Source organism: Microcaecilia unicolor, chromosome 4 (genome assembly GCF_901765095.1).
Source record: "Microcaecilia unicolor chromosome 4, aMicUni1.1, whole genome shotgun sequence".
NCBI lineage: Eukaryota > Metazoa > Chordata > Amphibia > Gymnophiona > Siphonopidae > Microcaecilia > Microcaecilia unicolor.
In genome coordinates this window covers 6,757,598-6,780,254 of record NC_044034.1, presented here as the reverse complement: position 1 = coordinate 6,780,254, position 22,657 = coordinate 6,757,598, and the positions used below count along the sequence as shown (strand labels likewise).

Below are 22,657 nucleotides of genomic sequence, written 5' to 3'. Positions count from 1 at the left end.
TCCGAAACCAAGTAGACCAGTCCAACCCATTCAAAATCTTAAATACCAGTAACGACACTTTAAAATGGACCCACAATTTAATAGGGAGCCACTGGCGTTACAGGATCATTCTTCCTAAGCAGTGCTGCAATATTTTGCACTAATTGTAGGCTCCGCAGTTCTTTCTGCAGCAATCCAAGCAGCAGGGCAGTACAATCCTAGGAGTCAGTTCTTTGGGTGTTCTGGGTGCTTGAGCACCCCCAATATTGAGCAAATTTCTTCACTGTGCCCATTGAGGGGTGATTTGTTTTGAGTTTAGCACTTCAATCATTTTGAAAAGTTGACTCTTTTATAAGCATAATAATCCAATTGAGTGAGAATCAAGGCCTGAGTTACTAGCAACAAATTTGACTCTGATAGACATGGCTACAGCTCCTGAATACACCAGAAGCCAGGAAAGCTCCTCGCCCCACCTTTTCAACCTGATCTTTCATCAGGAGCTGGAATCCACCCATATCCCTAAAATCGCAACAAACTCCCTTATGGACCATAAGGTGGATATGTCCTTCCGCTCTATCATCAGACAACCACAACATCTCAGTTTTATACTTATATATTTTATTGATGACAATACAAAGGAACTCAACCACATTATGAATACACAACATTTCAGGTGTGAAAAATATTCAGTAATGATAAAATGATACATTCTGTCATCAAGCTTTTACCGGTTTATCCCAACCCAACCCCTATACATTCTGTGCAGCATTTTACACCCATTCCCTTGAATAACTGTCAACTGTAAATAGCTTGCTGAATAAACTGCTGTCGTCTCGAATCTCCTGCTGTTTGATTCTTCTGCCTTGGTATTTAAGTTAAATTTTTGTAGTTGAACAAGTAATGAAGAACACACAACAGTTTTGTAAATTATTATTCTCTGTGTACATTATTTTGCTACCCCCCCCCCCATCCCTCCAACCCTCCCTCCCTCACTAAACCACATTCACATATAGAACAAAGCTATAACAAATGTTACCCATAAACCAACAAGCACTGGAGCTTCGATGTAACTGCTGCCAATAGATTTGAGAAGGCCTGAACTCTAAGGACCTTCCCTCATCTAGCTCCATTGCAAGCTCTTTTGAGCAGGGACTGTCTTTTTCTTCATGTTCAATTGTGAAGCGCTGCGTACGACTGGTAGCGCTATAGAAATGATTTGTAGTAGTCTAAACTGGTATCCTGACCTCCTGTCTACTATAAAACATCAGCTACGAAAAAAAATGAGAAAATTTGCTCCGCGTCGGGATCTAGAGTGTATTTACCACTCCACTATGGGCTGTATGGGATAACGACTGAAGGTACGCCCCCCCCCCCCCCAAATCAACATAAAGGACTTCCTCTTTTTTGGAGAACTCCAGGCTTGTTGACTTTCAAAAAGCATTAATGTATGAAATTTATTACGCCAACTCCAATAAGATGGGGAGTCTTGGCTTACCCAGATCCCCAAGATTGTCTTTTTCCCAACAATGCTAGCCTTCCTAACGAGCTGTCGCCCTCCCCTCCCCAAAAGTGCAAAAGCTCCCAATTGGTACAATAAAACTCCGGATGAGGAGAAAGGTATGGACAGCCCCAGCAAGTCTGCTATAAATGTCAACACTTTTTTTTACAAAATCTTTTCACTGCCAGGCACCCCCAAAAAGCATGAAAAAAATCCCCCTCCATGGCTTGGCACCGCCCGCACATTGGGGAATCCACCTTCCCTATTTTAAACAACTGTTTCTTGGTCATATAGGCTTGATTCAAGACCCGGAATTGACATTCCCTAAACTCTGCATTTGTTGTGAGACTTGGTATTTTCCCTACCAGTATTTTGAGGTCAAGGCCTACCCCTGAGCCCCCTAAATCCACCCTCCATTTCCTCTCCACTTCCCCATACTCTTTCCATGGACAGATCTGCGCGAAGACCTTATGTAACACTGAAACTGTAGCCCGGTCTTCCCTGGCTTTAGCATAAAATTCTTGTATTTTCCCAGTGTGCCCTTGTCCTAGAGCGGTCTGGTCCAGAGACCTCACATAGTGAATTAATTGTTTGTGTGCAAATATATGTCCCACAGACAGTTGTTCTTCTCCAAATAGCAGGGCTAGTGACTTTACGCCTCCCGCCTGTCTCATTACATGGGTCAAGAATTTAATACCTTGAGTACCCCAAGTCTGGAACACTCTATTTGTCATTCCTGGTTCGAATTCTGTGTTCCCTCTAATTGGTAGCATATCTGATACCTCCGCTGATACCTTCCAGTGTCCCATACACTCCTTCCACACTGCCCGCAATGGGCGTAATAGCACACTCTTTCTGAGGTTACTGGGGATGGAGGCTATAGGTGCAAGTAACAAATATCGTAAATGCCATGGACTAAAATATTGTTGTTCCAATGACAACAGGGTAAAGTTGGTTGTTTCGAGTAGCCAATCTGCCATATGTCTGAGTAAGCATGCCTTATTGTAATTCCTAATATCTGGGACTCCCAGACCCCCCTCCCTCCAAGCCCCCAGCAGCCAGAGAAAAGGAACCTTCGCCTTTGTCCCTGCCCAAAAAACTTGTTTAAATTACGATGTAGGCTGTGAATATCTTTATTTAGCAATCTTAAGGGTAACATTTGCATAGCATATAGCCAGTGGGGAAATTCTATCATTTTAAATAATTGAATTTGTCCATGGAGGCCCAACGGCAAATGTCGCCATTCCCGCAAGGTGTCTGATGTATGCTGGATCAATAAGTTCTTGTTAGCATGATGCAAGTCAGAGGTATGCATAGTAGGGGAAAGGGAAATGGGACTTGATATACCGCCTTTCCGAGGTTTTTGCAACTACATTCAAAGCGGTTTACATATATTCAGGTACTTATTTTGTACCGGGGCAATGGAGGGTTAAGTGACTTGCCCAGAGTCACAAGGAGCTGCTGTGGGAATTGAGCCCAGTTCCCCAGGATCAAAGTCCACTGCACTAACCACTAGGCTACTCCTCCACTCCACTAGTAAGCTGTATGCCCAGGTACCTAAAGGAATGTTTTGCCCACTGGATAGGAAAGATCCCCTGCCACCCCGCTCTAACTCCAGGCTGTGATGCCAGTGCACAAGACTTATTGAGATTTAATTTAAAGCCCGAATAGTCCCCATACTCCTCAATAGTCTCAAGCAAAGCTGTCAATTAATTTTGGGGATCCGTAATATGGACCAAAAGGTCGTCCACAAAGGCTGAGATCTTAAAAATCGAATTACCTATGGGAACCCCCTTAATCTCTGGGTGCCACTTAATATCCCTAACTAGGGCATCTAATGTTAAGATAAAAAGAAGAGAAGATAGAAGGCATCCCTGTTTTGTGCCCCTGTATAATTGAAAGGGTTTTGAGTCAATGCCATTCACCACCATCGTTGCCTGGGGGGTTTGTGTATAGGACTTTCACCGCCTCCGCAAAAAACCCTTGAATTCCATATGAGTCCAAAACTGAGAACAAAAAATCCCAAGAGACCCTGTCGAAGGCTTTCTCTGCATCAAAACTAATGAGCAGAGAAGGCCATCCATTGGTTTGAACCGCCTCTAAGAACGCCAATATAACTCTAATATTTTGAACAGCCGTGCGGCCTCGCACAAATCCGACCTGGGCCAGCTAAGTATCATTTAACCATCCAGGTGCCATTCCTGCCTGGTTAAATGGTTTTGAATATCGGCCAGATTCATCTTAAACACAGTAACTGAAACTAGGTGTGCAATAAAGCCATCTTCTCCTGCAATACTCCCCTGCATCCCTTGTGTCCCTGGGCATAGATTTACATAGTAACATAGTAGATGACGACAGAAAAAGACCAGCACGGTCCGTCCAGTCTGCCCAACAAGATAAATTCATATGTGCTACATTTTTTTTTGTGTATACCTTACCTTGATTTGTATCTGCCATTTTCAAGGCACAGACTGTAGAAGTCTTGCCCAGCACTATCCCCACCTCCCAACCACCATCCCCGCCTCCCCCCACCAGCTCTGCCACCCAATCTCGGCTAAGCTTCTGAGGATCCCTTCCTTCTGAACAGGATTCCTTTATGTTTATCCGACGCATGTCCCACAATGTCCAATTAATACTTGGACATTGTATAAAAATGAAAATTTGCACTTTGCGTGGGCAAATATAACAGCACCAAATATAGATTAGAAGGGAACCATACTGACCCTTGAGAGACCCCCAGTTTTAAGGACCATGTGCGAAAAGACATCCCTATCTTGATCTTTGTTGGAATGAATGAGGTTGTAAGAATCCAATGCGATTATATCTCTAGTTTGCGTTCAGGTAGTCTAAGGCACAGAGAGATTGGGTGACTCCTCCACATCCCAAGAAAGGGTCAGTATTAGAGAGGGCTTCTCTAGCTCTTCCTCATCTGGACAAATGACCCGTCTTGGTTTTATCTCGTTGCATTTATGTAGACCTGCTTTCCCTAGAAAATCCAAAACCACCAGTCCAGTTTCATGGTAGCTTAGGTTCAAGCTGTCCAGATGACTTAGGTACCGGTGGATTTCTGGGATGGGACATGCTGGTCTTACCTTTTTTTCTGGATTAGCTTTTGAAGGCAATGCCTTATTCAGGTCAGAAATCAACTAAAGGTGACAATATCAGAATATATAAGTGACACATAAAGGCCTTCCAATGACAGTCAGGAGGAAAGGTAGGGGTGGGGGTGTTGAGAAACAGAAAGGATGGGTGGGTGTATAATTTTATGATTCATAATGTGATAGAATCTCTGTTAAGACATCTTTTGCTAGTTTCAAAGCATTTCATCATCTGAACTTCAAAGGTCTTAGGTTCCTGGATTGTGTGAAGATTTCCTGTTAGTGTTCTGAATGTAAAGTTAGTGATGTAGTGCTCTGGTCCTGTAAAGTGCTTTCCCACAGAGGTGTCACCCTGGTTGGCGCTCTGGTGTTTAACACGGTGCCTGAATTTTCACTGGTTATTGGATGCCAAGAATGTCTCTTGGTGGCCAGGATGACTTGGGGATGCTGAACCTTTTGGCTGCTAGGCTGCCAGTCCAGATCCAGTTCTGGATATTGCTCAGGGGAGGGAGAATGTCTTACTGTGTTGAACTGACTTTAAACCTTGTGACCCTTTACCTCACTGCTGTTTCTCTGTCTTTTTCTTAGAATGTGTCACAGAATGGCTCTCGTTTCAGTGCCAGTGAAGCTTTCTGGAAGTAGGTTCAAAAACAATTTTATAGAAATGTGTTTGGGTAATATTGTTGCTGGTGAAGGGTTCAGGACTGGCATAACTGACCACGATGATACCAGTTTATCCACAGCACAGATGGCATCTTGCAAGCCCACACACACACATAAAATACACAAAACACACACACATACATAAAACGTATATACATAAAATACACAAAACACACACACATACATAAAACGCGTATACATAAGGTACACAAAACACATGCACACAAAACACACACACAATTCTGTAACTGGGCGTCTCCATTTAGGTGTCCCCAATGTAGCACGATAGGAGCCTGTTCCATAAAGGAAACTAGGTACCATTATAGAATGCCAACGCAACCTGGTATCCATACACCCAATATCTAGGTGCCCACACTTATGCTAGCCATAAAATTGATGTAATTACGATTAAGTGCGGCAGAGATGTGCGTATTCTGGAAGTTAGCACATAAGTGGCAACATTGTCCAGGTCATAAGTTTTCTTCCTTTATTCCAGCCAAGCAGTGTTCACACAAGTTCAGCAAACAAAAGGAAAACAGCAAACCGACAGTGTCCACAATCCCAAAATGAATCCCGTTTCTGTTCCATCAGGGGTATCCAGTTCAACTTCCAATGTTCCTAACAAACCCCTCTACTATTGAGGGCTGGCAGCTGCCCCCGCTCATGCCACAGCTCTGCCCTCTCTGTTGCCTCCCACAACTGCCTTTGCAGTACTTGGAATTCCTTCAGCAGGCTTTCCATTCCATCTCACCATCCTCTGCTTCACAGCCAGGGTTAAAGGTACCTTCTTCCATACAGGGCAGGAGAGAGCAACCTCTTCCTAGGTCCTCTCTGCCCTTCTGGATCAAGCCTGCCTAGTTTCAACTGGGGATGGGAATGGCTGCTCTCCCAGCTTCCCCTCCTGACGAGGCGTGATGTATTGGTTTTTCCACCGAGGGAGCTGGCCTTCAACAACCCTAATCCTTTCTACTTGAGGGTATTCCAGTTTTTCTTTCCTTCCCTTGGGTCTAAAGCCAGGAACTTTATCCCTGAGGGTTGTTTTACTGGGAATCCGTTCTCTAGAGGGGTTTTCTGGGATTATCTCATCACAATATATCCCCACACACAGAGAAGAGGTACAGCACAGGCAGCAGCACACACACACACACACACACAATCTTTCCACTACACACAGACACACAAAGGGCAATTGTATAACTGGGCACCTGGATTTACCCGCTCCTGGTGCATATAAGTGTACAGAATATTACCTCTCCTGCACATGTGCATATTTACTCACAAAAGTGGCAGCCAGGTGCCTGAGCACTATTCTGTAAAGTGCAACAAAGTGGCTTGGTGTGTAAATGCAAGAGGACGTACACGTGGGCTGAACGCAGGCCAGACACTGGTATCTCTCCTACTTAATTGATGTGACTTACAGAATATGCCTTAGTTATGCACAGCCCTGCAGAGTGATGTAAGGTGTGCTGATAGCGTGGTACAGACTCTGGGCGTCCAGATCCCCTTATAGAATAGGCAGTCCCCAAGCAGCATTGGAGCACCTAAATGGGGACTCAGCTATTTAATTGCCTCCATAGCTTATACCAGGGATTCCTAAACCAGGCCTGGGGGAACCCCAGGCAGTTCGGTTTTCAGGATATCCACAGCGAATATGCATGAGATTGATTTGCATGCACTGCCTCCTTGGTATGTAAATCAATTTCATGCACATGGAGATCCTGAAAACTTGACTGGCTGGGGTGCCCCCAGGCCTGCTTTGGGAGCCTCTGGCTTATACACTGGAGTCCAGATGGCACAAGCTTCCTTCTCTCCACTGCTGCTCACAGATAGAGGGGGAAATGGCAGGGCTCTTTTACCCAGAAGTTGCCTGTGCACAGAGCTTAGGTTCAGGAAGGAACAAGCAGAGAGAATATTTCACACTGGTGCTTCTGTTGTACATTTGCTACTGTAGATCACTTTCAGGTGGGCAGGTAAATTCTAAAACCTTCTTTAGAGTTTGTGGGAAAAGATCGTATCTATAGCCTCCTGTCCGTGTGTGTGTGTGTGTGTGTGTGTGTGTGTGTGTGTGTGTGTGTGTTTGTTTTACTTCTGGAGTTGAAGGTGAGAGCAGGCAGTCATAATCTTGAAGGAAGGAGACTTCTACCCTTTGGTGGGATAGTTTTGTTATATACATACTAATAACAGAGATATCCCCAGGTGTATTAAAATACAGTACAGACAAAAAAAATCTGGTATGTCAGTAAGTTCTGTAATAACACAGAGACAAATACATTTAACTTATTTCACATATTGTCAGGAGGCAAAGACCTCGGAGGCCTTTGAGTCAGACATTCAATTGTCAGATCTCATTTAGGCTCAAACTCAATCATTGGTCGATAAAAAACTCCATCACCAACATTTATAAATTGTAAATAGTTATTATCACTATGGTGTATAAATTTAGAAAGACTTAATTAATCAAATATCTGTGATTAAAATAATCCTATAGACGAACATTAAAGATCAAAAATGATCATTATGCTTCAAAGTCTCTTTATCTTGGCCAGCTCCAAAATGATCACTAGACTCAAAGGCACCTATCTCGTTCAGTCCCAACATAGCCCATTTCACCACATTTTATGGCTTTTTCAGGGGCTTATCAAAATGTGCCAGATCAATTCTGCTGCATCTGAAACACAGCCAAAACAAAATCAATGTCTGCCTTACTTTATAAACACTACTTAATTAAACAAAAATATATATTCTATACTCTCATGAAAAAAGACTGTCTGTGAGCACCCAAAACTGAAGGGCCTGTGCAGCTTGTCATTCCCTGATAGTCACTCCAAAATGGCGTCAGTTTAAATGCAGGATGCCAACACGTGTGCTATGCCAGTGTTGTAAATGTAACTAGTTACTGTATTAGGAAAGGTATGGAAAACAGGTGTGAGGATGTTATAATGCCGTTATATCGCTCCATGGTGCGACCGCACCTTGAGTATTGTGTTCAATTCTGGTCGTCGCATCTCAAGAAAGATATAGTAGAATTGGAAAAGGTGCAGCGAAGGGCGACTAAAATGATAGCGGGGATGGGACGACTTCCCTATGAAGAAAGACTAAGGAGGCTAGGGCTTTTCAGCTTGGAGAAGAGACGGCTGAGGGGTGACATGATAGAGGTACATAAAATAATGAGTGGAATGGAACAGGTGGATGTGAAGTGTCTGTTCACGCTTTCCAAAAATACTAGGACTAGGGGGCATGCGATGAAACTACAGTGTAGTAAATTTAAAACAAATCGGAGAAATTTTTTCTTCACCCAACGTGTAATTAAACTCTGGAATTCATTGCCGGAGAAAGTGGTGAAGGTGGTTAGCTTAGCAGAGTTTAAAAAAAGGGTTGGACAGTTTCCTAAAGGACAAGTCCATAAACCGCTACTAAATGGACTTGGAAAAATCCAAAATTCCAGGAATAACATGTATAGAATGTTTGTACGTTTGGGAAGCTTGCCAGGTGCCCTTAGCCTTGATTGGCCGCTGTCGTGGACAGGATGCTGGGCTCGATGGACCCTTGGTCTTTTCCCAGTGTGGCATTACTTATGTACTTATGTCCTCTACTTGGCTCACTTTTATTACATAGAGCAGTGATTTAACCTATTGTGATGTCATAGTGGCTCATTCCACCAATAAGAGCCAACCTCATTAGTGATGTCACAATGGCTTGATTGTATAGAATGTTTGTACGTTTGGGAAGCTTGCCAGGTGCCCTTGGCCTGCCTGGATTGGCCGCTGTCGTGGACAGGATGCTGGGCTCGATGGACCCTTGGTCTTTTCCCAGTGTGGCATTACTTATGTACTTAAGTAAAGGTTTTGTTACTTTTACTTGTAAAGAAGTACAGGATAACATTTTTTACTTTTACTGAAGTCATAATTTCACCAATTTTTGCTACTTTTACCCAGTGACATATGATGAATGCAGTTAAAAGTAAAAGCAGAAGCAAAATGTAAATGACACAGCAAAACCAGGAACAGGATTTTGTTATTGCAAACCTCGTCACTTAGACAGTGGATCATCTCATCTTAAATTTTGCTGTTCAGTGAATATAGCCTAGGAGAACAGTGGAGTTTCCTGTGTTTGTTGAATTAGTTACTGCTCTTCAGCAAAAACAGAAGAGTAATGAGTTAGGTCACTTTGTAGGCACATACAGATACAACCCTTTTTGGGAGTTTTATTGGGGTACCTTTCACTTAACATAAATTCTAAAAGGAATAGGTCTCTGGTAATAGCATCCTTAGTGAGTGTAAGTGTCAGAAGCAATTGTGTTCCCTCATATTCTTAGATCCAAGCTCACTACGCCCTAAACAATAGAAAGAACCAACTCCACAACGAAGTAATGAGGTGCATTTATTTACAATAGCATCAAAGGCAATGTGCAAAGAAAGCAAGAATAAAGACGTAGGAAGTCTTATCATAGAAACAGCTCAGAGTAAATGCACATATGTCCCTAACTAGACTCCTGAGTAGAAGAGTCTCACTGATCCCACAGCACTTATACAAAAGTACATGGCACACATACAAGTGGAGGAGTGGCCTAGTGGTTAGGGTGGTGGACTTTGGTCCTGGGGAACTGAGTTCGATTCCCACTTCAGGCACAGGCAGCTCCTTGTGACTCTGGGCAAGTCACTTAACCCTCCATTGCCCCACGTAAGCCGCATTGTGCCTGCCATGAGTGGGAAAGCGCGGGGTACAAATATAACAAAATAAAATAGATACTATTGGAGATTCTACATGGAATGTTGCTACTATTGGAGATTCTACATGGAATGTTGCTATTCCACTAGCAACATTCCATGTAGAAGGCTGCGCAGGCTTCTGTTTCTGTGAGTCTGACGTCCTGCACGTACATGCAGGACATCAGGCTCACAGAAGCAGAAGCCTGCGCGGCCACATTGGTGATCTGCAAGGGCCGACTTCTACATGGAATGTTGCTAGTGGAATAGCAACATTCCACGTAGAATCTCAAATAGTAGCAACAGTGGAGGAGTGGCCTAGTGGTTAGGGTGGTGGACTTTGGTCCTGAGGAACTGAGTTCGATTCCCACTTCAGCCACAGGCAGCTCCTTGTGACTCTGGGCAAGTCACTTAACCGTCCATTGCCCCATGTAAGCCGCATTGAGCCTGCCATGAGTGGGAAAGCGCAGGGTACAAATGTAACAAAAATAAAATAGATACTATTGGAGATTCTACATGGAATGTTGCTACTATTGGGATTCTACATGGAATGTTCCTACTATTGGAGATTCTACATGGAATGTTGCTATTCCACTAGCAACATTCCATGGAGAAGGCTGCGCAGGCTTCTGTTTCTGTGAGTCTGACGTCCTGCACGTATGTGCATGACGTCAGACTCACAGAAGCAGAAGCCTGCGCGGCCACATTGGTGATCTACAAGGGCCGACTTCTAGTGGAATAGCAACATTCCATGTAGAATCTCAAATAGTAGCAACAGTGGAGGAGTGGCCTAGTAGTTAGGGTGGGGGACTTTGGTCCTGGGGAACTGAGTTCAATTCCCACTTCAGGCACAGGCAGCTCCTTGTGACTCTGGGCAAGTCACTTAACCCTCTATTCCCCCAGGTACAAATAAGTACCTGTAAACAATACGTAAGCCACATTGAGCCTGCCATGAGCGGGAAAGCACGGTGTACAAATGTAACAATAATAACTTGATACAGACCTTTTAGCCGGTGGCAGCGTCTTCCTCAGATGTTCAGTCAGCTTCAGCACAGGTCTGCTCCTTGGATGGAATGTCAACGCAGCAGCCCCTGTGCCATATAAGAGCCCCTTTTTATGGGCTGCAGCTGTGCTAATGATATTCATTCTGGCCTTGGGGGCGATTTATTTATTTTTATTTATTAGGATTTATTTACCACCTTTTAGAACAAATTCACTCAAGTTGGTGTACAGTAAGAATCAATCAAACATGTGTACACATAACTTTGTTTACCCCAAATATTGTGGTTTCAAGGGACAACTGATTGTCACACTGGCACCACATTAAAGGAGTCATCTTAACAAGAAGCTGGGGTTTCACAAACAATGTGCGATTTGCCAGCCACAGCGTCTCTCCAGCTGCAAGGGTAATTCCAAGAGTCCTGTCCTGGCCATGACATTGATGCTGATAACAACCTTGTTATTCTAGCACATCGGGACCCTTGTCAGCAGTCTTCATCTCTATGCATGGTTGTAGCTTCAGCACATAATAGTTTTTGCATTGAAAGATGGAATAAAATTGAGTTTGCATTTTTTAAGTCAGGTTATTAATTCTGGATAGTGCCATGTATTATAATCCCATATATTTTGTTATATAGGAACACGTATATAGTGCTTCATGGTGTTTGTTTTACTCCTACAACTTAAGTGGAGATGAAGCTGACGCTTATAGCAATTCTTGGTGTAAACACATATGTCTCTACAACAACAGACTGCTGATCATCCCATTAAAATTTTTACATTGGCGTGACTGTCCATTGGATTGATAGTCTTTAGAGAGGAAGTCTGCTTATCTGGCCTTAAGACTGAAGGGTTTCCACATGTTTGACATTCTTGAATCCGTTCTCGAAGGTTTTCAAACAGAGTTTGCCATCAGGCGAAAAATTCTTAGAACAACAACCAGGGGCATAGTCAGACTTTGGCGGGAGGGGGGGTCCAGAGCCCGAGGTGAGGGGGCACATTTTAGCCCCCCCTGGCGATACCACCCCTGCCATTGCTGACCCCCCCCCCCCCCCCCCCCCCCCCCCCGCTGCCGCTGTTGCCTACCTTTGCTGGCGGAGGACACCAACCCCCGCCAGCCGAGGTCCTCTTCTTCTGGCGCAAGGCTTCATTCTGTTTCTGAGTCTGATGTCCTGCACGTTGGTGGAGGTTTTTATTGACCAGTGATTGAGTGAGTTTGAGCCTACATGAGATCTGACAATTGATTGTCTGACTCAGAGGCCTCTGAGGCCTTTTCCTCCTGACAGTAAGTGAAATCTATTTGTCTCTGTGTTACTATAGAGATATTGCTGACATACCAGATCTTTCTTTGTCCGTATAGTTTTGGTATATACCTCATATTATACCATGTCCTACTGTACTAGTGAGATGTTCTTGTGTCTCCAACAGTGAAAGGGTGCTGGGGGTCGTGCACAGCAAAGGACTCAGTGACCCGGGACCCGTCAGATGGGAACTGGCTATATGTTTACTGGTGGCCTGGATTATCATCTTCTTGTGCATGCTGAAAGGGATCCACAGCTCAGGCAAGGTGAGTCCACAGCAGCAGGACAGATCATTACAGTATCTTCTATCCCTTCGTGCTTAGGGAAGTCCTGGAAGAAGCTTGTGGCTTGCCCACAAGTCCCATTAGGATGCATGGAGGCCATGTATGGTTTATAGATTTGGCAATAATTGATTGTTGACCTGAGAACCTCTCCCAGGCCCTCCAATGCTTCAAGGGATCTGCCTTGCAGACTTTGCCTCACCAGCAACTTCCTACGTGACCCTGTCCTGTCCTCCGCTTGTGATGTCGGTGCCCCATCAGCTTGCATAGAGATCTTTTCCCAGCCTCCATTCCCTGTGGCTCCATGTCTGTTCTGTTGTGCCAATGAGTCCTTTACCAAATGTTTCCCCCTGCTTCTCTCTAGATTGTGTATTTCACAGCCACCTTCCCATACCTGGTTATCATTGTGCTCATCATACGTGGAGCCACTCTGGAGGGATCAATTGATGGTGTGCGTTTCTATCTCACGGCGGACTGGAAGAGGCTCCAAAGTGCTCAGGTACCCTGTCCAAACTCTTGCCTGGCCCTGTCTTTCATGACTAGACTCTGAAAATATTTGCAAATCATGATATTCTTGGGCAGAACCAGAGACCTTGCTGGAACCAACTCAGCCAGGCTTTCAATTTGCATCTTAAAGGAACTCAGAAAGGGGCTATTGACCTGGTCACAAGGTGAATCCTAGCTAGGGAAGTGGAGAGAAAAGTAGGGTGCCTTTCAGATATCAGCCTAGCACTAGCCACAACCGCTGATGGTACTGGTGGGGCAGCTGCAAGATTTTGGAGCAGGTGTTGTAGGTTAAACCTTCACATGGGTACAGTAAGTCTTTCACCACAGTCACACAACTCCTAATCGCTCTGTAATTTCTTCTGTCCAGGTTTGGAATGATGCTGCCTCTCAGATCTTTTACTCTTTGGGGATTGGCTTTGGGGGTCTGCTCTCCATGGCCTCATACAACAAGTTTGATAACAACGTCATAAGGTAAATCCTGGAGCATTGGCTGGGACTACTGGAAAGGATTAGTGCTGGAACCCTGTATCCATACCTCTGGTTTTACTAATGCTCAGATATGTATGTGTCTGTCTGTCTGGTTTTACTAGGAGGAGTTAATGCTTAGAAGAAGTGTGTCTGTGTCTGTCTGTCTGGTCTTACTAGGAGAGATTAATGCTTAGATATCTGTCTGTCTGGTTTTACTAGGAGGGATTAATGCTCACATATGTTTGTGTCTGTCTGGTTTTACTAGGAGGAGTTAATGCTTAGATGTGTTTGTGTGTGTGTGTGTGTGTGTGTCTGTCTGTCTGTCTGTCTGTCTGTCTGGTCTTACTAGGAGGGATTAATGCTCAGATATCTGTCTGTCTGGTTTTACTAGGAGGGATATTCTCAGATATGTGTGTGTGTGTGTGTGTGTGCATGTGTGTCTGTCTGGTTTATACCAGGGAGGGGTTACTGCTCGTGTGTGTGTGTGTGTGTGTGTGTGTGTGTCAAGGTGAGATTAATGCTCAGATCTGCCTGTGTTCCTGTATGTGTCTGTTTTTTTACCAGGAGAGATAAATGCTCAGTTCTGTATGTATGGCTGTACCAGCAGGAAGAGGTTAATGTTCAGATTCCCATGTGTCTATCTCTGGTTTTGCTCAGATCCCTATGGTATAACATCTCAGGCGTTCCAAAAGGGTTCTGGCTATAATACCTTTAGTAGAGTATATTTTGTAGGAAAAAAGGTGCTGATAGTCAAAGATTGACCACTGTTGGAAACAAAATACTGGGCTTGATGGACCTTCGGTCTGTCCCAGAATGGCAGTGCTTTACCTTACCCCCTATTCTCAAATGCGAAATCTTAGATCTGCTCAACTCAATCTCCTCACCATCCCCACTCGTAGAGGCATTTTTCATGAACATAGTCAACACACTGTTTTCTCCTTTCAGGGTCCTAAATTATGGACTTCCCTACGGTCCCATCTCAGACAGATTACTTCTTTGTCACTTTTTAAAACCAAACTAAAACTTTCCTTTTTCAAGATGGCTTATTCCTAGCTTTTATGGATGAGGCAACACATTCCTGGTAAACTGACTTCCCTCACTCTTCGTTTTTTCCTTCTTTCCTATTTTTACATTGGAGTTCCACCATATTCCTTTTATATCATGTTTGTCTTTGTTAGTCTTTTCTCCACCCCGTCCCCTTTCTTTTTGTTAGATTGTATGCTGCCCATATGGTTGTTCTATTGGGCGGGATAGTAAATTTTCAATACTACTACTACTACTTATCATTTCTATAGTGATACTAGACGTACACAGCGCTGTACACTTGAACATGAAGAGACAGTCCCTGCTCCACAGAGCTTACAATCTAATTAGGACAGACAAACAGGACAAACAAGAGATAAGGGAATATTAAGGTGAGGATGATAAAATAAGGGTTCTGAACAAGTGAGTAAGGGTTAGGAGTTAAAAGCAACATAGCTTAGATTTGAAGACGGCCAGAGATGGAGCTTGACGTACCGGCTCAGGAAGTCTATTCCAGGCATATGGTGCAGCAAAAGGAATGGAGTCTGGAGTTAGCGGTGGAGGAGAAGGGTGCAGATAAGAGAGATTTACCCAGTGAATGGAGTTCCCGGAGAGGAATGTAGGGAGAGATGAGAGTGGAGAGGTACTGAGGAGCTGCAGAGTGAATGCACTTATAGGTCAATAAGAGGAGTTTGAACTGTATGCGGAAACGGATAGGAAGCCAGTGAAGTGACTTGAGGAGAGGGCTAATATGAGCATAACGACCCTGGCGGAATATTGGTCGTCCAGCAGAATTTTGAACAGATTGAAGAGGAGAGAGATGGCTAAGTGGGAGACCTGTGAGAAGCAAGTTGCAATAGTCTAAGCAAGAGGTGATAAGAGCGTGGATGAGGGTTCTGGTAGTGTGCTCAGAAAGGAAAGGGCGAATTTTGCTGATATTATAGAGAAAGAAACAACAGGTTTTAGCAGTCTGTTGAATATGTGCAGAGAAGGAGAGGGAGGAGTCGAAGATGACCCCAAGGTTACGAGCTGATGAGACAGGAAGGATGAGAGTGTTATCCACAGAAATAGAGAATGGGGGAGGAGGAGAGGTTGGTTTAGGGGGAAAGATAAGAAGCTCAGTCTTGGTCATGTTTAGTTTCAGATGGCGCTGAGACATTCAGGCAGCAATGTCAGACAGGCAGGCTGATACTTTGGCCTGGGTTTCGGCTGAGATTTCTGGTGTGGAGAGGTAGATCTGGGAGTCATCAGCGTAAAGATGATACTGAAAACCATGGGATGAGATCAGAGTACCAAGGGAAGAAGTATAGATGGAGAAGAGACGAGGTCCCAGGACAGATCCCTGAGGTACACCAACTGACAGTGGGATAGAAGTAGAAGAGGATCCACTAGAGTATACACTAAAGGTATGCTGGGAGAGATAAGAAGAAAACCAGGAAAGAACAGAGCCCTGAAATCCAATTGAGGACAGCGTATCAAGGAGTAGGCTGTAATCAACAGTGTCAAAAGCAGCAGATGGATCGAGAAGGATGAGGATAGAATAGAGACCTTTGGATCTGGCTAGGAACAGATCATTGGAGACTTTAGCAAACTTGAAACTTAAGGGTATTCCTTGTGCACTGATGAATCAGTTCATTTAAAGTTCATTGGAGTATAAAATATTGCTCCTTGTTTTCTCTAGTTAATTCCCGGGCTAGGGCTCTTTGGGCCTGCTAAAACTGATTAGTTAAAACCAGGATTTTCCAGTTAAAACATTTATAGCAAAACTTCACATATGAAATTATTTCACCTCGCATTATAGCTTTTGCGATTTCCCAAAATAATCTTGGCATATCAACATGGATCTTATTGGTGATACCGTATTCCTTCCATTTTGTTGTTAAAAAATTGTGAAACTGTTCATCTTCAAAGAGGCTCTGAGGCATCTACCACAAGGGAAGAGCCTCATGCCTTGAAAAACACTAGTTTCACCAGCGCATTATTTGAAATTCCATAATGCATAATGTACTACTATATCAACTAAGTCCACTTTCCCAAAAGCATGTTCTGTTAAAAGCAAATACTCTAATCTATTCTCTGTAAGCTAGGCACAAGAAATGTGTGTGTATGTTCATTCCCCTGGATACAGCACCCGCCACACAACAATCAAATTAAGACTAGGACCTAAAAGGTGAGAGGAAGAAGATCCTTGATTTGAAGCACCAGTCCTATCCGATTGAGGATCTGCAGTTGCATTAAAGTCTCCTCCCAAAATAACTGTCATTGCTCTGTAAACCGTAAAGGTCTTGAATTGTAAGAGTTACTTTATCCTTCTCCACAAAATGAGACAACATAGTCAAACCTTAGTACATAAGTACTGCCACACTGAAACAGACCAAGAGGGGCATAATCGAAAAGGGCACCCAAGTTTTTCTGAGGACGTTCTCGAACAATGTCCCAGTGAAGGGGCGGGGAAACCCGTATTATCAAAACAAGATGGGCGACCATCTTTCGTTTCGATAATATGGTCGGGGACGCCCAAATCTCAACATTTAGGTCGACCTTACAGATGCTCGTCCTTAGAGATGCTCGTCCCCGATTTTCAGCGATAATGGAAACCGAGGACGCCCATCTCAGAAACGGCCAAATCCAAGCCATTTGGTCATGGGAGGAGCCTGCATTCGTAGTGCACTGGTCCCACTAACATGCCAGGACACCAACCGGGCACCCTAGGGGGCACTCCAGTGGACTTCAGAAATTGCTCCCAGGTGCATAGCTCCCTTACCTTGTGTGCTGAGCCCCCCAACCCTCCCCCAAAACCCACTCCCCACAAATGTACACCACTACCATAGCCCTTATGGGTGAAGGGGGGCACCTACATGTGGGTACAGTGGGTCTGTGGTGGGTTTTGAAGGACTCACATTTACCACCACAAGTGTAATAGGTGGGGGGATGGGCCTGGGTCCACCTGCCTGAAGTGCACTGCACCCACTAAAACTGCTCCAGGGACCTACGTACTACTGTCATGGAGCTGGGTATGATATTTGAGGCTGGCATAGAGACTGGGGGTTAGTGACCACTGGGGGAGTAAGGGGAGGTCATCCCCAATTCCCTCCGGTGGTCATCTGGTCATTTATGGCACATTTCTGTGGCTTGGTCGTAAGAAAAAAAAGGACCAGGCAAAGTCATCCAAGTGTTCGTCAGGGCCAGCCTTCTTTTATCCATTATCGGTCGAGGACACCCATGTGTTAGGCACGCTCCAGTCCCGCCTTCACTACGCCTCTGACACGCCCCCGTGAACTTTGGTCGTCCCCGCGACAGAAAGAAGTTGAGGACGACAAAATCGGCTTTCGATTATGCCGATTTGGGCGACCCTGTGAGAAGGACGCCCATCTTGAGATTTGTGTTGAAAGATGGGCGCCCTTCTCTTTTGAAAATAAGCCTGCAAGGGTCCAGCAAGTCCAGAATCCTGTTTCCAACAGTGGCCAATCCAGGTCACAAATAGCTGGCAAGATCCCGAAAAAGTTCAATACATTTTATGCTGCTGATCCCAGAAATAAGCAGTGGATTTTCCCCAAGTCTGTTTAATAATGGTCTATGGACTTTTTTCCTTTAGGAAGCCGTCCAGACCTTTTTAAAACTCTGCTAAGCTAACTGCCTTTACCACATTCTTCGGCAATGAATTCCAGAGTGTAATTTTTATATCAGGAACTGGATAAACCTGGTGCAAAATCAGCATTTCTTACTATTGGTAGATATCTGAAACAATGTGGAAGTAACCCATATTATTTTCGGAGAAAACTCCAAGCCCGTCATATAGGTTTAATAAGAACATTCTGTTTCACAGCCTGGGAGTAAAAGTCTTGCCTTTAGCATGTACAAGATATGAGAGAGCTAAGTATCTTCCAAGAACATGTTCCAGGGGCTCATCACAAAATTCAGAAATACCAAAGATCCAATCCCAGGCCAGGCATAACGGAACTAGTAGGCCAAACAGTAGGCCTGCAGATCCATAAGGCCCAAATCTCCCTTCCCCCTTCAGGACTTGCAATTGGTGAAGATCATCCTAGGTTTTTTATTTCGCCATAAAAATCCCTGAAGCATTCAATTCCACTTTTGGAGATCAGCTAGTTTTAAGATGAGCGGCAGATGCTGCAAAGAGTAGAGCCATTTATGCAAGACAATCATTATCGACTGCACCCTCCCCAAAGCGAAAGGGTAAAGGCCTCCATCTATCAACTACTACTACTACTAATAATCATTTCAATAGCGCTACTAGACGTACGCAGCGCTGTACACATTATATGCAGGTACTTTGTCCCTAGATGGCTCACAATCTAAGTTTTGTAGCTGGGGCAATGGAGGGTTAAGTGATTTGCCCAAGGTTACAAGGAGCTGCAGAGGGAATTGAACTCAGTTCACCATCTAAAACATCCTTGGAGTATCACGTGATTCTTTAAAGCTCGGCTGATGAAAGAAATGATTGTGCATGTGGAAGGACAGCTGAGTGGAGGAACAGAGGTCGGAGAGAAAATGTATGATTAATTATATACCCCGGGACTTGGGATTGTTGAGGGTTGGAGAAGTTATCTGGACCCCGAGGAACTGAGCTAGTATGGGCCGGACCCTGGGATTACACTTACATGCAGAGAAGTGGGTAACCTGATAAATGAACTTACAAGTCACTTCTTATAGTCATAAGCTCCCATGGCCTGCTCCTATAGGCCAATGGCACGTACTTGGTTGCCCCTCCACCAGGCAACCTACTACTACTACTACTAATCATTTCTATAGTGCTACTAGAGTACGTACGCAGCGCTGTACACATTATATGAGGGTACTTTCTCTGTCCATAGAGGGCTCACAATCTAAGTTTTTGTACCTTGGGCAATGGAGGGTTAAGTGACTTGCCCAAGGTCACAAGGAGCTGCCGTGGCCCACCCACCTTGTCTCCCTGGAATCCCCACTGTTTCATTTTCAATGTTCCACACTGAGCACCATTTGGCCTTGACTTCCCAAGTCACTCTATCAACCAGGTTGTAAGACAAATGTGTCCTACCTCAAATCCACTTCTGCTGTGTCACTTACGGGGTAACACCCCTTGCTAAGGCTACTCTTCCCCAGGCTCTCCCCAGAATCTACAGCCAATGGGAACACCTTGGGAATCCTCTGCACTTGGGGCCTTCCTGATCTGTTCAACCTCAGGGCATTTAACTGCGGCCTAGCCTGAGCTCTGTACCTCTCACTTAGCCTCAGCAGACCAGCGCCACCTGCTGTAAAGTGACTAAACTGTACTAGTGATGGAATGCTCTCCACTATCCCTTCTACTTCCTCACAGGGGGTTTGCTTAGCAGGTGTTTGCTAAAGAAACAGCAAACACCTGGATGGAGTGGAGGGCATTTTTCTTACTTAGCTGGGGGGGGGGGGGGGGGATTGGGGGAGGAGGGGATTTGTCAGAGATGTACTGTTTAGTAATTGAAGGGATTTGACTGTTGGCTTTAGTAGTGTACTGTATATTCTGTTTTGATTGAGTTATAATTGTTATGGCTTGCAGGGAGGGAGGGGAGGAATTGTTTCGATCAATTTTTATTCATAAAAAGATAAATTAAAAAAAACCCGGCCTGCCCAGTGGCTGTCCTTACTCCAAGGATACAGCTCCATTACTTGTACAATCTTCATCACTGGATAATTTGCAGGAGGACCTTGGGAGGCTGGAAGACTGGACAGCCAAATGGCAGATGAAATTCAATGTGGATAAGTGCAAAGTGATACACATTGGGAAGAATAATCCAAATGATAGCTACATGATGCTAAGTTTCACATTGAGTCATCGCTGAAGAAAAGATCAACACGAACATACCTAAATCTTCACCACCCAAGCTGCAAAGGACTCCAATATAAATCAACCTATGCATCCAGCTTCTCTTATATAAGCACACAACTATGGAACGCATTACCAAGCGCCGTGAAAACAACATATGACCACCTAAACTTCAGGAAACTCCTAAAAACTAACCTGTTCAAAAAAGCATACCCTAACGATCCAACTTAAATGCCTTAACCCTGCAACACAACAAAATAAAAGCTCATACTGGGCCTAACTAAACTCTTCCTCCTATGATTCCCAATGTGTCTGTCACACTTGAACTTTACCATAACCTCACTCTGTATTTGTTCATACCGGTATTGGCGATCACCTCTACGGTACTATGTAAGCCACATTGAGCCTGCAAATAGGTGGGGAAATGTGGGATATAAATGCAACAAATAAATAAATAAAATTTAGGTGTCATCGTGGAGAATACGTTGAAATCCTCTGGTCAGTGTGTGGCAGTGGCCATAAAAGCCAACAGAATGTTAGGAGTTGTGGTGAGCTGCATCTTGAGTATTGTTTGCGATTCTGGTCATTGCATCTCAAAGAAGACATAGTGGAACTGGAACGGTACAAAGAAAGGCAACCAAAATGATTAAGGAGTTGGCGCCACTCTCATGTGAGGAAAGGCTAAAAAGGTTAGGGCTCTTCAGCTTGGAAAAGAGATGGCTGAGGAGGGATATGATAATAATTGTTTACTCTTTCAAAACGTACATGAAGTCACAATGTAATACTTTTAATGAATAGTTAAGCTCTGGAACTTGTTGCCAGAGGTTCTGGGAACAGCAGTTGGTGTATCTGGTGTTTAAGCAAGGTTTGAACAAGTTCCTGGAGGAATAGTCTATAATCTGTTATTTAGACAGACATGGTAAAAGCCACTACTCTTCCCTGGAATCGGTACCATAGGATCGTGCTCCTATTCAGGATTCCACTATGTACTTGTGACCTGGATTGGCCATTGTTGGAAGCAGGATACTGGGCTAGACTATTCTCCATAGTGGTAATGATCCGTTCTTTAGCTTTGAAGGAATAGGAAATTGCAGAGAGAATGTAAGAGACAGACTGAGATGAGAACCAGGGATAAGGGTTATGTGGACTAGTATACACAGGAGACAGCTAATAAAGAAGGGACAGGCTGACTATTTTGAATCTGGATGGAACTGGTCAAATATGGCTGTATGTCACTGGTTTTCTTCTGACTTGTTTACATTACTTCTCCGCAGGGACACCCTGGTCATTGCCATTGGAAACTGCTGCACCAGTTTCTTTGCTGGTTTTGCTATATTCTCAGTGCTGGGTCATATGGCATGGAAGAAGCAAGTACCTGTGGGGAAGGTGGCAGATTCAGGTGAGACCTGCCTTCTCTCTTTACATGGGGCATAGTCAGACCCATCTCCTATTCTCCAGAGATACACTTCAGTAGGGGATGGGCAGACCTCCCTTGAGATAAGCCTTGGTAGGATATAGTCAGACCTGCCCTCCTGAGATGCACCTCAGTATGGTATAGCATCACTAGCCATTATAGATTTTTAGTGCCACACAAGGTTTTACCCACCGAGGATGTGCATGTTTCCTCTTCAGCCAATCCTATTGCTGCTTTTCATTCACCGCATGCCACTTAACCTTTTACTTTTAACTTTCAGGTCCGGGATTAGCTTTTGTTGCCTACCCAGAAGCTCTTGCACTGCTGCCTGGCTCAACATTTTGGTCCATTCTTTTCTTCCTCATGCTGTTCACCCTGGGAGTAGATACCCTGGTAAGTACAAAACACATCACAATGCAACGTAACACACATGCAGCAGAGATGAACAGCACACGCTGAGCACTGACCTATATAGACACTGGCCAATATTCAGCCAGTGTCGGTCAGCATTTTTTAAAAACGCTGTCACTGGCTAGGTTAGCCCCAGACATTCAGTGCCAGGCCATGTCTGGGCATCGGCATCAAATATCAAGGGCTAATTTGCCCGATTTGGTAGCTGCTGGAGATTAGGGGGGTCCCGGACGATATTCAGCTGGGGCCCATATAAGACAGTTAAGTAGATCCCGACTGAATATCGGATGGGACCCACATAACTATTTTTCTTTAAAAGAGCCCCTGATCCTTCTCCTGGCCCCATGTAATTTTTCTTTTCAGTTTTGATGGGTCCATACACTAGTTCTATTCGTAGAACTGCAGAGTAGTCAATTAGTAAACAGTTCTAGGGTCTGTTAGCAGTAAGGGAGTCTTTTTTTTGTTTTTAATTTCTAGAAATAAGCTTGTTTATTTGGTTTTGTTTACTG

The 22,657-nt window shown here is 44.3% G+C and overlaps 1 protein-coding gene across 2 annotated transcripts in view; it reads left to right on the top strand.

Annotated features, from left to right (window-relative positions):
* LOC115467811 (sodium-dependent proline transporter-like) overlaps nt 1–22,657 on the top strand; it is a 110,154-nt gene that overhangs the window by 62,728 nt on the left and 24,769 nt on the right. For both annotated transcript variants that reach the window (XM_030199298.1, XM_030199297.1), the window contains exons 5-10: nt 5,164–5,213; nt 12,372–12,510; nt 12,890–13,024; nt 13,400–13,503; nt 21,598–21,722; nt 22,018–22,130. In XM_030199298.1, coding sequence (XP_030055158.1) covers nt 5,164–5,213; nt 12,372–12,510; nt 12,890–13,024; nt 13,400–13,503; nt 21,598–21,722; nt 22,018–22,130 — 666 coding nt within the window. The remainder of the gene's footprint in view (nt 1–5,163; nt 5,214–12,371; nt 12,511–12,889; nt 13,025–13,399; nt 13,504–21,597; nt 21,723–22,017; nt 22,131–22,657) is intronic.